At 41.6% G+C, this 15,051-nt stretch overlaps 1 protein-coding gene across 1 annotated transcript; it reads right to left on the bottom strand.

Annotated features, from left to right (window-relative positions):
* Positions 1–15,051, bottom strand: LOC128094915 (olfactory receptor 52K1-like). Its single transcript, XM_052713518.1, has one exon. It carries the CDS (start codon positions 7,072–7,074, stop codon positions 6,121–6,123), a length of 954 nt encoding a protein of 317 aa, XP_052569478.1. The 5' UTR covers positions 7,075–15,051; the 3' UTR covers positions 1–6,120.

Raw genomic sequence — 15,051 nt, 5'->3', positions numbered from 1 at the left:
TAAAGATCAGCCATACAACTTACTATAAATATTAATTAAAGCGTACATTCCAAGTCTAGGCTGACATTATTCTACAAGATATGGATTTCACTATTACTAAAAATTATTAAAGAATGAAATCCCAAATGTCTTTCCTTTTTTTCTTTGCATCCACAAATCTCCTTCTATGTTTCAAATGTCTGTCTCTTGTTGTCTTGCAAGAAAGAATACATTGCTGTTGCCTCTATAAATATTAACAACAGGCACAAGTAAATGAAACAGGTGCCCTGTTTTAATCTCGTCCATGTGAGTCACTCTGGAAGCATTGCAAAAGACATTAGATGGTGTATTTGTGACTCTATTTGCCTTAAGAAAATGATGCACTCTGAAATAGTATTATTCTATTCTGAGATTCATACACATACACATAAAGAGTCAGACATGACTCAGTTCTTGGGATCCCACATCTATATTTCTGAGTGATTTAAAATAAATCAGTAATGACTATGACATTGCCCCCAAATTCTGTCTATATTAAATACAAAATCCAAAATGCCTAGCGAACACAAATTTCCCAGCCTTTGCTTTTCTTCATCTCTAAAAATAAAGGAATAGTGATAGTTCTCTTGAGAGATCCATGGTAATCTAACCATGTACAAAACTTCTCCCATTGGTGTTTGGTGTTCCACACAAAGAGAAAGTTTATTCTCTTTCTTAGCTACACCTTCCTATGCAAACCTCAGCCTGCATTGCATAGTTCAGTATAGAAGCAAATGTACCACTATACATTTTGGAAACATGTCCATAGCTTTTATAGGATCAATACCAAGAGAGCTGAGGAGTAATGTTGCTGTTCCTTGGCATCAGCTGCCTCCTTGTGTTCTGTGGCTTGTGCACACAGAGTAAAAGTCTGGGGCTGCTTATGTAAGTAGGTGGACCTCTGTGAGCCTTACTGAAAAAAAGAAAAGACTTTGTCTTCAGGAATCTGAACAGAAACATGTATTTAGCTCTCTGACAAGGAAGTGTAAGACAGTTAGAAAAGGACCAAGGCTGCACTTCACTTACACCCTTGCAGATCCAGCCCAAGCCATCTGTCATTTGTCAAGTCATGCTTGAGTGCTGTAGGGCAGTCTGACATGTCTCTCTTTGTCCTCAATTATAATTCTCTTACTGCTGTGTGACTGCACTGATTACCTTGTACCATAAGATCATCTAATCCTGAAGAGTGGAGATGAAGTCTTACTTATGGGAGACTTCCCAGAGCAAGATGCAGCATACCTGGAATCCGATTTGTCTTGCATATGACTGGCTGAGGAAACACACATCCAAATGTTTATATTACACAGCAAGTAAGTAAGTATGCAAAGGTCTTAAAAGACTGAAACTGTGGGAACTTGATGAAGCAGAGGCTGGACTTCAGGGATAAGCACATAATAAGCAGAAGAGTGTCTACTGAAAGGTAACCATTGCGTCTTGATGTTCCCCACCCTTACAAGACACTCTGGGTGCTTCATAGGAATGTGGGCTCTGCTGGGTCTCAGCTGTAAGAAACAAGGACAGAGTTCTAGATGTGTATAGAAAAGAAGGGTGACTAGCAGTCACTTCTTTGACTGCCTCTTGAGCAGGAAGTCTGCTGTGTGGACTATGACAGGACTTTCTCTCCTTAGTCTCCTAAACAGTGACCTGGACTCTATGAAGTAGGAAAGAGAAAGACAAGAACACAGGCAGAGGTGTAGAAGCAGTGGAGCGATGATAATGCCCGGACATAAGAGGAAGGCAGCACAGTCAAGCACTCAGAGACACGGCTCCAACTAACACATCCCAGAACCTAACGTGACAGGCAGGACAGTCGTCCTTGTCTCTGGGCTGTCCTCAAGGATGTGTCTGTTGAAGCTCTGTGTCAGCTGAGGGAGAAAAGGGGAAAGTTGCCACACTCAGGAAGGTTCTACTAAGCCTTCCTCCTCAGTCCCAGAGTTTCCACCTCCCTGCTCCAGCTCCAGAGCTTCCAGGCACCAGTGCAGCCTCATGGTGACACCCTGCTCTAGCTTTGGAGTGATAATAAGGGAGACTTTGTGCTCAGAAGGGCTGCATAGCAATTTCTGAATGTTGGAGAGAAAATTAAACACATCACTCAAGACCTGGGAAGCTAATCTTTCCGATGTTGTAAACACAATTAGTAGCTCTGGAAAGACTCAGAGAAAGAGCCTGCATCCTCCTGTGCTAATGTGCTGTGAGGATGAGAAAATGAGACTGTGTGAAATGGCCTGTGAGTGTCTCCAGCTGACCATGAGGCTCAAGAGATTAGTAGGTGTCTGTGCACTAACAGTTAGCTTGCAGGAATGTGTCCTCTGTGATCTCTGTGTCCTGTGCTTTACTCCCCCTGACAGTGTCTAGGCCAGACCTGGAAAGAACAAACATTCTGACTCAGAAGAAACAAATCTAAAACTACTAAGAGGTGCTGGGCTGGAGAGAAAGCTCAGTCAGTCAAACCCCTGCAGTGCAGGCACTGTGGGCCAGATGCTCCATCTCAGTCAGTGAACTGAGTCATCTGAGTCAGTGAACTCCAAAAACATGAGGTGGAGAGAGACTGAGGAAGACACCTGCCATCTTCCTCTGGCTTTCTCATGCAGGTTCATCCACCCACACTGATGCACACACCCACAAAATCATATACATACACACACATACACAGACAACCAAGATGTGTTAAACCAGTGTATTTGCAGAGTTGCAGCCCCACTAACCAAGCTAAGAAATAATCATTGCCACAGGACTGTGAAAAAAAATCAGCTGTCAATAGGCTTCCTCCACCACCAAGTTCCAAATCTGACCTCATTTTCCACAGCCCAAGTCCTGTGCCTCATCTTGTCACTGGTTGTGAAAGTTATGGAAGTCCCTTCTTAACGTTTCCTCAAAGGAGGGACTATGACTGTGAACAGGCTCTGGGAAAGTATTAATACCCACTGGCAGGTCTCAGAGGACTGGCAGACACATTTGGTCAAAGCCTAAGTTAGCCTTCAGACTGGCAGGAGAGTCGTGGGTGAGTGAACTTCCCAGAGGGTGAGTGGGGGTGGGCAGGGAGACAAGGCTAGTGGTGGCACCCACTCAGAACTGTGTGGCTGGGCTCTGTGCAGTGCTGACAGTGACTCTAAGTCTGAACACCCTGAGAGCTGCACTAGGAAATGAGTGCTCCGTGAGCCATGAACCTCAAACCGATGTGGCATTTATACTTCTTGTTCTCACAGACAAGTCTTAGGCCCCTGTGAATTTTTCATCTTTAATGGGTGCTATGATCCCAGATCTAGAAGCATTAGTTGCTGGAAGTCATAACTGAGTCACTCTCCTATGGAGGAATAAAAATTTAAGAGGCTTTCTTGCCCCAAGATATTTTTCTTTTCCCTTCAGCACTCATTGGACTGGTGATGTAAGAATATAAAGATAAAACCCACTTTGTTCAAATTTTTTAAAAATTCTGAACAGTCTCTCCAGCTCAAGAGGTCTTATTTGATTACCAATGCAACTGAGAAATCCATACCACAGTATAAGTTCATCTGCCCATCATGTTTCCCTCACTCTTCAATATTGATGCTCCCATATCTACTTCACAACAAATTCCTTTAATTTGAATTTGTGCTTTAGAGTCTGTTTTTGAAGAACCCAGACTAAAACAAATGCCAACTGTCTCAGACTGTGGCTCTCAAGGACATCGATCCCATGGTTTCCATAGCAGCAATGCTTCAGCTTTAATCTTTTCCCTCCTCTAGTCAACAACTATTTCATTCACACATTGTAGGAAACTACATCTGTCCATTCATTAAATAAATGCACATGGTTCTCAGTGTCCTAGTGTCCAGCTTTACAGTGGTGTAAAAGTGTAATGCATTCAGTCTAAGACAAACAATTGTGAATTTAATCTTTTCCAAGATGGTGATGTGTGGTAGTGTTCTCTTGCAATGCTGCACAGTGTCATTGAGCTTCTATCATACACCAAATGAAAAGAATAATGACATAAACTGGCATTTGGAGGACATTGAATGTGAACATAAACCAACTTTTTATCTCAAGGAACCACAGTGTAAGAGCTAAGTACATCGGATCTGCCTTTATTAACAATATTTTTCATTAATCCAAGATATTCAGAGAATTGTTCAAAGTAGTTTATTCAAAGTCCTCAGAGACTTCTAAGTCACTTGGAGATAACCTTCACTCAACCTGTCACCCACCTAAAGAATCCACCTTAGCAATCATGAAATTATTCCATCTCTCTCCCAGATCATCATCTTGCTAACATTCTGAAATTCTGAGAAATATTCCAAATATGAAACAAAATAATGTCAGGAAAAGAAAGGAGGAATGAGTGAAGACCAGAAGACAAATGCTAGTTTTCTGTTTGTTTGGTGATTGCATACAGCCATAAGTCTGCCCTGCAAGGGGAAGCATATCCTCCAGTGCTCTCTTCAGGGCCTGAAACACAGCCATTTGAAATTACTACATTTGGAAAGAATGAAAGGAGATTTCAATCATGATTATGATGATAAAGACACTAGTATTTGTGATGTGATAAGGATGACAATGGTTTATTTCACTTCAATAAAATATACTGAATACTCATTGTTATAAAGATTTGTTTATTTATTTATTCCAAAACACATATTATATTTATATGGCTGATGAAGACATGGTGCTATTCTTAAAGTAGTTCATTAAAAAAAGATCTGTTTATGTATTAAGCAAACATTTATTACTTATCAAATGCCAGGAACCACGACAGGAATACAATCACTTTGTGCTGTGGATGCAGAAATAATTCATCCATTCAAAAATACATATACAATTGTAAATTATAATAAATGATGAAAGAAATAGACAAGTTTTCTGATGGAAAACAGGTGATTTGATGTGATTGGAAATCCTCCAAATGAATAAAGGTGAACAAAAATGGTGAGCTTAAGAACAGGCATCTTGGCTAACTGACTGGAGGGAACACAAACACCTGAAGAACTTAGAGAAGGGCACTTATGTATGTATATGTGTGTGTGTGTGTGTGTGTGTGTGTGTGTGTGTGTGTGTGTGTGTATACAGAATATATAACACTAGGGCAATACTATGCATTTCAAGGACATGTGAGGATATAAAACCATACAGCAGATACACTAAAGTGAGTGGTAATGGGAGGAGTTTGGGAGGAAATGAGCAAGAGGGTTAGAAAGGAAGAGAGAAAATAATAAGTAGAATGAGAATCAAGAAAAAATACGGGGTATGTTTATGCTTGAGTCTCTACTCTTCAGACTAAATATGGAGAAAGAGGAGAATACATTATTTTTAAGGGTTAAAAGTATACAGTACTAGAAGGACAGTCTATCACAAAATTAAACTGAACGAGTATACAAAATAAACTAAGCTTCACCTGCAACTCTGGAAACAAATAGGGCATGAAGAGTCTAAAGTGTTTTCTCATAAACTCAAACTCCAAGACATCTCCATGATTTGCTATCTCTCTTTCTCTGAAGCCAGACTTTCTGTGGTAGAGAGGATCTCTGCTCTCATGTGGAGGCTGAGTGTATATGCTACGTGGTGGGAGCTGCCTCATTTCCTCAAGTGTCCAGAATAAGCACTTATTTTACAATGCTCACTAAATTCCTGGAGTCTCAATGTATAAAAAAATCTGTGTGTGTGGGGGGGGTTGGGTGGGTGTGTGTGTGTGTGACAGAGACAGAGACAGAGACAGAGACAGAGGGAGAGAGATGGTTTTCCTATGTAGCCCTCATCAGATTACAACTCACCATGTAGTCCAAGCTAACCTCAAACTCATGATTCTCCTGCCTCAGTTTCCCTCCTGTATCTTCATGCCCAGCTAACATCCTATTTCTTAACTGCTATATCTATATCATCAACACAAACTATCAAATTTAGAAGAAAAGGATACCAAAAGGTACCACTTAGTGAATAACTGAGATTCTACAGAACTTCTTAGTCTTGAATTCCAATATGCAAACATCAGAGAACCCAGAAAAGATTTCCCTTCTTACAATATCCCAGAATGCCTTCTGTCCCCATCAGGCAAATGACTTGGGTAGTAGAGGTTCTAATCTATGGAGAAGGGGCATCTTGACCTTGAATTCCAGCTGACATAAACGACAGTCAAGTGGGTTCAATCTTCTTGGAGCGTATAACTGTGAACAGACACTCTCGGATCTGCTTGGTCTTAACCCCATATACAATGGGGTCCAATGCAGGGGGGAAGAGCAAGTAGAGGTTGGCAAGGATGACCTTGGCAGCAGAGGCTGTGGATGGCCCAAAGCGCTGCATGACCACAGAAAGAAAGCCTGGTCCATAGAAGAAAAGGATGACACAGACATGGGCTGTACATGTGCTTCCTGCTTTGCCACGTGCCTCAGGTGAAGGAAAATGCATCACAGTCTTGACAATCTGTCCATAAGAGTAGGCAATAAAGGCCACATCCCCCACACCAAGAAAGATTGCCACAGCCAAGGCATAGAGACTGTCCACGGTTGTGGCCCCACAGGCCAGCTTCACCACTGCCATGTGCTCACAGTAGGTATAAGCAATTGTGTGTGAACCACAGTAAGACAGTCGATGGGCCAGGCTTGGAAAGAAGATGGTTAAACCCACACCTCTCAGTGCCACCAGCCCTCCAATCTTGGCGACAACTTCAGGAGTAAGGATGGTTGCATAATGCAGTGGGTTGCAGATAGCCACAAAGCGATCCAAGGCCATGGCCACCAGCACCCCTGACTCCATGGCAGAGAATGCATGAATGACAAACATTTGGGACAGACAGGCATAGGAGCTGATGGCTGTAGCACTAAACCAGAAAATAGCCAGCATCTTGGGAAGAGTGGAGAGGGAGAGGACCAGGTCAACAAAAGAGAGCATAGCAAGAAACAGAAACATGGGCTGGTGAAGCCTGTGTTCTGTCCAGATGAGAGAAAGCAGGACTGCATTCCCAGTTAGTGACAGGACAAACATGAAGCAGAAGGGAAGGGATATCCAAATGTGGGCAGCAGTCAGGCCTGGGATGCCAGCCAAGAAGAAAGTATGTAGAAGGAGGTGAGAATTATTGGAAAGAATCATGGTCGTTATCCCACACCAAGGAGCAAAGGGTCACTGTAAAGAAAGGCAGAGATACAAAACCCAGTGAGTGAAGATTAATAGGAAGTCAGGGTGTACAGTCTCACTGACGTCAATACCAGCACCACATCAGTCTTACTCAACAGTTAGTGTTAAAGAAATGCTCAAAAATAAATTTCAATTTATTCAATATTTCTGTACATCTTCAAACCAGAAGAGGTAAGACAGTTGGAAATTCATTGGTGAGAAGTTCAGAAACCAGATTCTAAGCTTAGATTCACAATGTGTGTGTTCTGGGCTAATTTATTTAACTGTAAGTATCCAGTAAGTATTATTAGTTTAAAATCTTTTCTCTCAAGCTCATACTCCAAATGCTGGTACTTGATGTATTCATCATTGGCCTCAGTGTCAGCAACCCTTAATCCACTGAACTCCTGAAACTGCCAAAAATACTAACATCTGTAAAATCCTTCAATTAGAGGCAACTCACTCTTCCACACATGATTTGATTTGACTGCCAACATTAGAGAATAATGTGAAGTCTCTGGAGACTCCAACGCTGATCAGGCCCTTCCTTGCATTATTCCCATCCTGTTCACTTGCTTTCTGACCCAATATCTCAGTGACTGACTGCCTCCTGCTGCATCTCCCTCTCCTTCAAATTGCTAGTGTGTTGGTGTTAAACATTTTGGTGACCTGGAGAGTAAACAGAAGCTCTTGGACACATCAGTAATATTAAGGCCAAAGAATTGTGTGTTGTAGCCACCTACTGGGAGTGGAGCAGAAAGTTATCACAGCAACAATTTGCAACATTATCTGTGTTCCCAAGATGCTCCCTATTAAATGCCATTATTGTCTGTTACAAGAGAAACAGCAATCTAAGAAGAAATAATGAACCAGTGTCACAGGTCTGCAAAAGTGAATAAAGTCACAGCTCACAGGTACTGACCCAAGATAGAAGATTCTCTCCTGTCTCTGTTAGAGTGGCTCTTACAGGCCAAGAAAGAAGATCTAGGACCCCTGGACCATGACTAAGAGAGGGTAACAATATAGATGATGAAACAAGGACTGAAGAGCAGTGATTTGGAGATTGTGTCTCTCTGACATCTTAATACCTCAGGAACCATGATCCTCTCATGTGAAACATAAGGACAGGGACACAAAGACACGAAGACTTCATCAGCACTGACCTCAGGTGGTCATCAAACATTAACCAACCACACATCAGAAACTGCCCAAAATATGAACATCTGAAAAAATATTTCATGTGACAGCATCTTCATCTTCCAGATTTTACTTGACTGCCAAGATGAGCTAATAATATACGGTCTCTAATGACCATATTCAGCATCTAGAAAAGCTTTGGGTGTAAGAGAAGTGAATCACATGCTAGGTGGGAAAGATCAGTGATAGCCACTGATTATAGCCCCAATGATGACAAAAGTGAGTCTCTGACTACAAGGTAAAGAAACAAAAGTCATCTTGGGATGTGGCTCAAGAAAGCAAAGTTTTAAAATGGCCAGGAAAGTTTGCTTCTCCCTCTAAAGGAAGTCGTATATTTTCTTTTCCTTCAACCACAGCTGCCATGGGACTGTGCAATAATGACAGTCAGGAAGGCTACAAAGTTATCTTTCCTGACTTGTCAGCTGTATTAACCTAAGAAAAGCAACTAGGCATTTCCCAACATCCAGTTTTGTTTCCTCACATGTGAAATAATTATATTAAAATCTGCTCCTCAGAGGCATAGTGAAAATTGAATGAGATTTAATATAAAAATTGTCAAATATTGAAAATATCCCTTTAATTGGACTGTACCTAATAAATAATATGTTGGAAGCAATCTGGCTAAGAGTAATAGAAATTTTGGGGATTTTGAGATAGGGTGTAGTAACTGGAGTAACCTGATCAAAAGTGCTGTGTCCACACCCACCCATCATGACTCTTCCTTCCTTCCCAGCAACACACTGTTTTCCTAATCACTCCAGAATGTGGTGCTGTGAGGGAAATAGAGGGTGTAGAGAAGTGTGACTCTGATCACCTGAACATCTGCTTCAAGTTATCCTCTAAACAATCCATCCTTAAGTCTCTGTCTTCAGGAAACTGTTAGAAATAATTACACCTGGTAGCCCTTGGATCAGAAAATATTACTATTTTATCCATGTGCCTTAAGTAAATATCTGACCCAAAAACCTAGCAGTTCTGTCTCTATCAAAGAAATAAGTAAAAAGAGGCAAGGGGTTAAGGAGCCAGAGAAATCTCAATTCCAGATTGCTTTTATAAATGTTTTCCTGTGACTAGCCCTGTAGGCATCAAAGAGAAGCAGGCCTCCAAAAAAACCTCCTAACCCAGGACTGAACTGCCTGCTTTGCCAAGGAATTTTCACATGCTCATTCCTTCCTGTGTCTGTCCTGTATAACACCATGCAAAGGTCTGTGTAGGTTTCTAACACAGTATATAGTATTGCCTATGTTGTTCTTTCAATTTTACTTAATGATATTAAGAGCATGCCTTTTCACTATAGAGAGACCATCAACCCAGACTATAGGACAGTTAAAATAAGAACGTAGCCTTTATATGTCTCTCTTCCTACCCTGTACCGTTACTCACCAAAGAACTGCATTAGTTGACCTACAGAAGGGTAAGAGGTTAAGCTACCATCAGGCCCCAAGAAAAGAGTATTTAATAGAATGCTTTTGAGACACTGTAGGGATCCAAAGTGAATTTTCAACCACCTAGACACCAATTAATATTCCTGCCTTGTCTTCAAACAAAAGTCAACAAAACCTTTTCTTTTTATTGATTCCCATGGGAGCAGCCCCAGCAGGGAATATTTTGAATAGCATACTCCAGGATATCTTGCCAAGAGGGGGCTAGGAAAGGCTTATTGTCAGGTGTACTGGGAGGACCTAGACTGATGATGATCTAGAAGAAGCTGATCCAAGAGGACTGAGGAAGAAAGCAGGGAAGTGATAAGGAGTAAGTAACCTTAGTAGTAGTGCAGGAGACCAAGGAGACACCCCCCCAGGGTGGGGGAAGAACCATGAGCAGAGTGGAACAATGTGTAGAAGAAGCCTTGATGGAAGGGAGGACCTTCCCAGAGAACACTGTGTTAGAAAATGCCAGTGGTTCTGTGCCTAGAGTTGCAATGGTGGGTACAAGGATAAGCAAGTGCTGTAGGTGTTGTTCCCATATGTCTTCTAACAACTCAAGCCCTTTAATTGGACTTTTTGTGCTTTACTCACTTCTCAGGCACTAAATAACTCTTGATAAAAATGCCAGATCAACCTACCATAGATGGGGGTTATCTAGGACTATGGAAGATTTGATGATATATTGGATAGGGAAGAATTGGAGAACTATGTGTTTAGCCATCAGGAAAAAAAGATATATATGATGGCATACATCAATCTTCACAGATTCTCCAATTCCAGGAAGAATTTTCTGACAGGGAAAATAGATTTTGTTCTATGAAGCCTTAATGAAAATGACAGCAAATGCATTGTACTGGCTAGTTTTATATTAATTCGACACAAGCTAGAGTCATTTGAGGAGAGGTAAACTCAGTTGAGAAAATGCCCCCACCAGATTGATCTACTGGAAAGCCTATAGTGCATTTTCTTAATAATGATTGGGGGTAGGGGGGCATCCACTGGGGGCGGAGCCACTCCTGAGTGGGTGGTCCTGGATTCTATAGGAAAGCAAGCTGAGCAAACTATGGGGAACAAGCCAGTAAGCAGCACTCTTCTTTACATCAGTTTCTGCTTCCATGTTCCTTGGCACAGCCATATCTGAATGGAGTGGCATAAGTCATAAAGCCAGCACAGCTGCTTGACAAAGACCCAGCAAAGCTGAGCCACATGATGGCTGCCATGCCACCTTTGGTTTTCATCTCCAACTGTTATATACTTGGGCACTTTTAATATTTGTACAATTTGGGGTTATTGGATAGATGGAAAATTCCATATGAATCATTTATGCCTTCTCCAAGGAATGCTGCTTCTAAGCTTACCCAGGAAAGTCCTGAACATACTATCTCCCCTCCCCCACTTTGAGGGAGATATCCTTATTTACTTGAAGGTCTTCTTTATGCCTTGGAAGTTGTGACACATAAAGTAGCCACAGGTCTCTTTATGAGGCTATGAGACTTTTGAGGTTATGAGACATTCTTGAGGCATCTGTCCCTCTACTTACACAGGAACAAGATATTCAAAACAAAGTGAATTCAAAAAGGTCAACAAGATTCAGTGGGCTAGAGGAATTGTCCACAGTTCAGATTACAAGCCTCTTCCCACTGTACACTCAGACAATTATGTGGCATACAACTCTGCCCTACATAGAGACATATTGATAAGTAAAGTATGGAGTGGAAAGATGATAAAAGTATGAGGTGTCAGGACCTCCCTCTGTTAGAAATTAGCTCATGTAGAGCCACTATAATGTCATATGACCAAGGAACAACAGAATGCCAGGATTAGACATATAGAACCAATTCTATAAAGATATAAATGTGAACATTGATTGTATTATACCAGAATTTGAATAATAACTACAGCAGTTTTAGCCTGAGAATTTTTCCTGGGTACTCTGACCACTAAGAGTTAATAATACATTGCTTGAGACATGGCAAAATGCCCAGGGTGGTTGAAGATTTTGTTTTGGTCTAATGTCCTTGAAGCAACCAAAATAACCAGCCTGAGCACAGGCTGTCATATGCCTCTAGATTCTCAAAAATTGGGTTATGGGGTTAATGAGTAAGAATGATAACTCTGTTTATTAATGATGTCAAAACTTGAGGGAAAATGATTGGAAATGATAACTCTGTTCTGTCATAGTTTATTAATGATGACTAAAAGATGAGCAAAAGGAAGTGAAACACATGTCCAAAAACAAAAATGATATGATCTATGTTTTGGAACATCATGAATGTATCCCTGCTAACTAAATTCTGTATAAATAAAGAAACACTCTGGCTGCTAGTCAGTCAGGCTGCAAGATTCTCCTGACCACCATGGCCTGGCTCACTTCCTTCTCCTGCCGACTCCTTACACCCTCTGCAGAACCCATCCACCGCTGGGGAATGGCTCACAGCAATTCCTGCCCTGATTTCCTTTAGTGATGACATGTGACCTGAGACTTATTAACTGAAATAAACCCTTCCTCTCCAAGTTGCTTTTGACCATGGTGTTTTATCACAACAATAGAAACTCACACTAAGACATTCATATAAACATTTTTTTGAGATAGGTTCTCACTATATAGCCATGACTGGCCTAGAACTCACTATGTAGACCAGACTGGCCTTCAACTTACAGAGATCCACCTGCCTCTGCTTCCACAGTGCTGGGATTAAAGCATGCACCACCACACCTGCATGCATATAAATTTACAGTTAGGATTCAGACAGATTTTTGTCTTGTCAGAATGATAATCCCTTATCAGAAAGACAGAGGTCAACACAGGCTATATCGGAAAGAAATCTCAGAAGACTGGACAGGTATGGACAGTACCAAGACTCTGACAGTCCATTTACTAGAGCCTTGTTCTAGAACACTGTTCATTTCCTGAACAAATGAGAAGATACAGCAGGTTTCATTTCAGGTAAAGGCAAGGTTATAAACCTAACGTAAAATGCCCTATTTTCTGAGAAGTGACACTTGGTAACAGTGAGTTAAAGGCAGACAATGCTATGATAACTCTGATACATCAGGAAACAGGCTAGGTACCAAAACAGGACAGAAACTCAGTGATACATGCAGTCAAGACAAGTGGCAAAAAGCATAAAATGATCAAAGGAACCAAGACAGACAGACACATAACTAAATATTTCGGTTAAAGGATATTAGATGAGAATGTGGGTTGTGCTGTGGGATGATCTGTATGTCAAGTGTGTTGCTGATTGGTCAGTAAATAAATCACTGATTGGCCAGTGGCTAGGCAGGAAGTATAGGCGGGACAAGGAGGAGAATAAAGCTGGGTAGTGGCAGGCTGAGTCAAAGAGACACTGTCAGCTGCCATGATGAGAAACAGCATGTGAAGATGCCGGTAAGCCACGAGCCATGTGGCAAGGTATAGATTAATGGAAATGGATTAATTTAAGCTGTAAGAACAGTTAGCAAGAAGCCTGCCACAGCCATACAGTTTGTAACCAATATAAGTCTCTGTGTTTACTTGGTCGGGTCTGAGCTGCTGTGGGACTGGCGGGTGACAGAGATTTGTCCTGACTGTGGGCCAGGCAGGAAAACTCTAGCTACAGGGTTGCATGACTGAAGTCCTCAAAACTTTCAGATAAAGTCAGAAACTGTACAAAGCATCAAGAGATTGGAATAAGGATAACCTAAACACAGTCAAGATCTTTGACAGTTCCTCCTAAGATTGTGAGACTGTCTATATACATGCTGTGATTGTTCAGCTTGGGGTATTTTTGGGACTCCTAACAGTGGGAGAGGGGGTGTCTCTGGCTCTTTTGCCTGCTCTTGGGACCCTTTACCTCCTACTGGATTGCCTCACCCAGCCTTGAAATGAGAATTTATGCCTAGTCTTATTGTATCTTGTTCTGCCATGTTCTGTTGATATCTCTGGGAAGTCTGCTCTTTTCTGAAGGGAAACAGAGGAGAAGTGGATCTAGGGGAGAAGGGATGTGAATGGGGCTGGGAGGCTTGGAGGGAGGAGAGGCTGTGATTGGGATGTATTGTACGAGAGAAGAATAATTTTTTTAAAAGATTGTGAGACAGAATATTGAGATTTTAAACTAGATCACATAGAAGGTATGTATCAAAGCAAAACAAAGCCCTGCTCTGGGCAAGGAAGAGTGACAAGTGAGGATGTCTGGCCACAGCTTGGAAAGAGAAACACCTTGGAGAGAGACTGTCTAATTATGCCTATAGGGATTAGACAAGGCTTTCCAAATGAGGCAATGTTAAAGGATGTTTCAGGATGACTCATTAGCACTAAAAGGGACACCAAAACTCAGCAAGTAGGGAATTCTTTTTGCTTTAATTATTTTTATTTTATGTGTATGGGTGTTTTGCCTCTATGTATGTCTTTGCACACCACATGTGTGCCTGGTGCCTGAGGAGGCCAGAAAAGGGTATTAGATCCCTTGAAATTGGAGTTACAAATGACTGTGAGCTGCCATGTGAGTGCTGGAATTAAACTCATGTCCTCCAGAAGAACAGGTGCTGCTCTTAACCACTGAGCCATTCTTCCAGCCAGAAAGCAGGGGATTCTTCATGAACATCTCAAAGATCCATTTTGAGTAGCAGGAGAGATGGCAACTGTTCAAAAGGAAGGTTAGGCCCAGTCTATGAGAGGTCTTAAGTTCACCACAAAGAGCACTTCACAGTAAATAAGGACTCAAGAAAGACATTTGAATAGACATGGAAGTGATCTATGGAGGGCATTCTCATTCATACATACATCAATGCTGTCAGAGGCTTCCTTCATAGTATCCTGGGCATAAGAAGAAGGAAATTTTATTAGATTTAGGAAGAGTGGTAAAAATCCAGGTCAATGGGACCAAGAAAAGAGCAATCTTGATCAAGGTTTTATAGGCAAAGTTTGTCAAATGATGAATAAGGAAATGATCATGGTTCTGTACAAGGTTATAGAAAATGGTAGTTAGGGCTGAGGTGTCAGCTCTGTGGCCAAAGTTGCTTGCGAACACTAACAAGTGTGAGGAACATAGTTCAAATCCCCAGAACCCACATTGAAAGTTGGACATGTAGCTCAATGAGCTTCTGTAACTCCCAAGCTCCTACAAGGAGATGTGAGGTAGGTACAAGGAATCATGGAAGCTCACAAACCAGCTTACTTGGCCTGTGTGGCATGGAGAAAAAACAAGAAACCCTGCCTCATATGAGGTGGAAGGCAAGGACCAACACCTAAGGTTGTCCTCTGACCTCTATATGCTCACAGTGTGCATGCCCACATTCACACACATGAATATGCATATGTGCACACACATACACACACAAACACATG

Source organism: Peromyscus californicus, unplaced genomic scaffold, assembly GCF_007827085.1.
Source record: "Peromyscus californicus insignis strain IS unplaced genomic scaffold, ASM782708v3 Scaffold_4__1_contigs__length_199733344, whole genome shotgun sequence".
NCBI lineage: Eukaryota > Metazoa > Chordata > Mammalia > Rodentia > Cricetidae > Peromyscus > Peromyscus californicus.
Note: the sequence above shows the minus strand (reverse complement) of the source record. Positions and strands in the feature narration are given on the sequence as shown.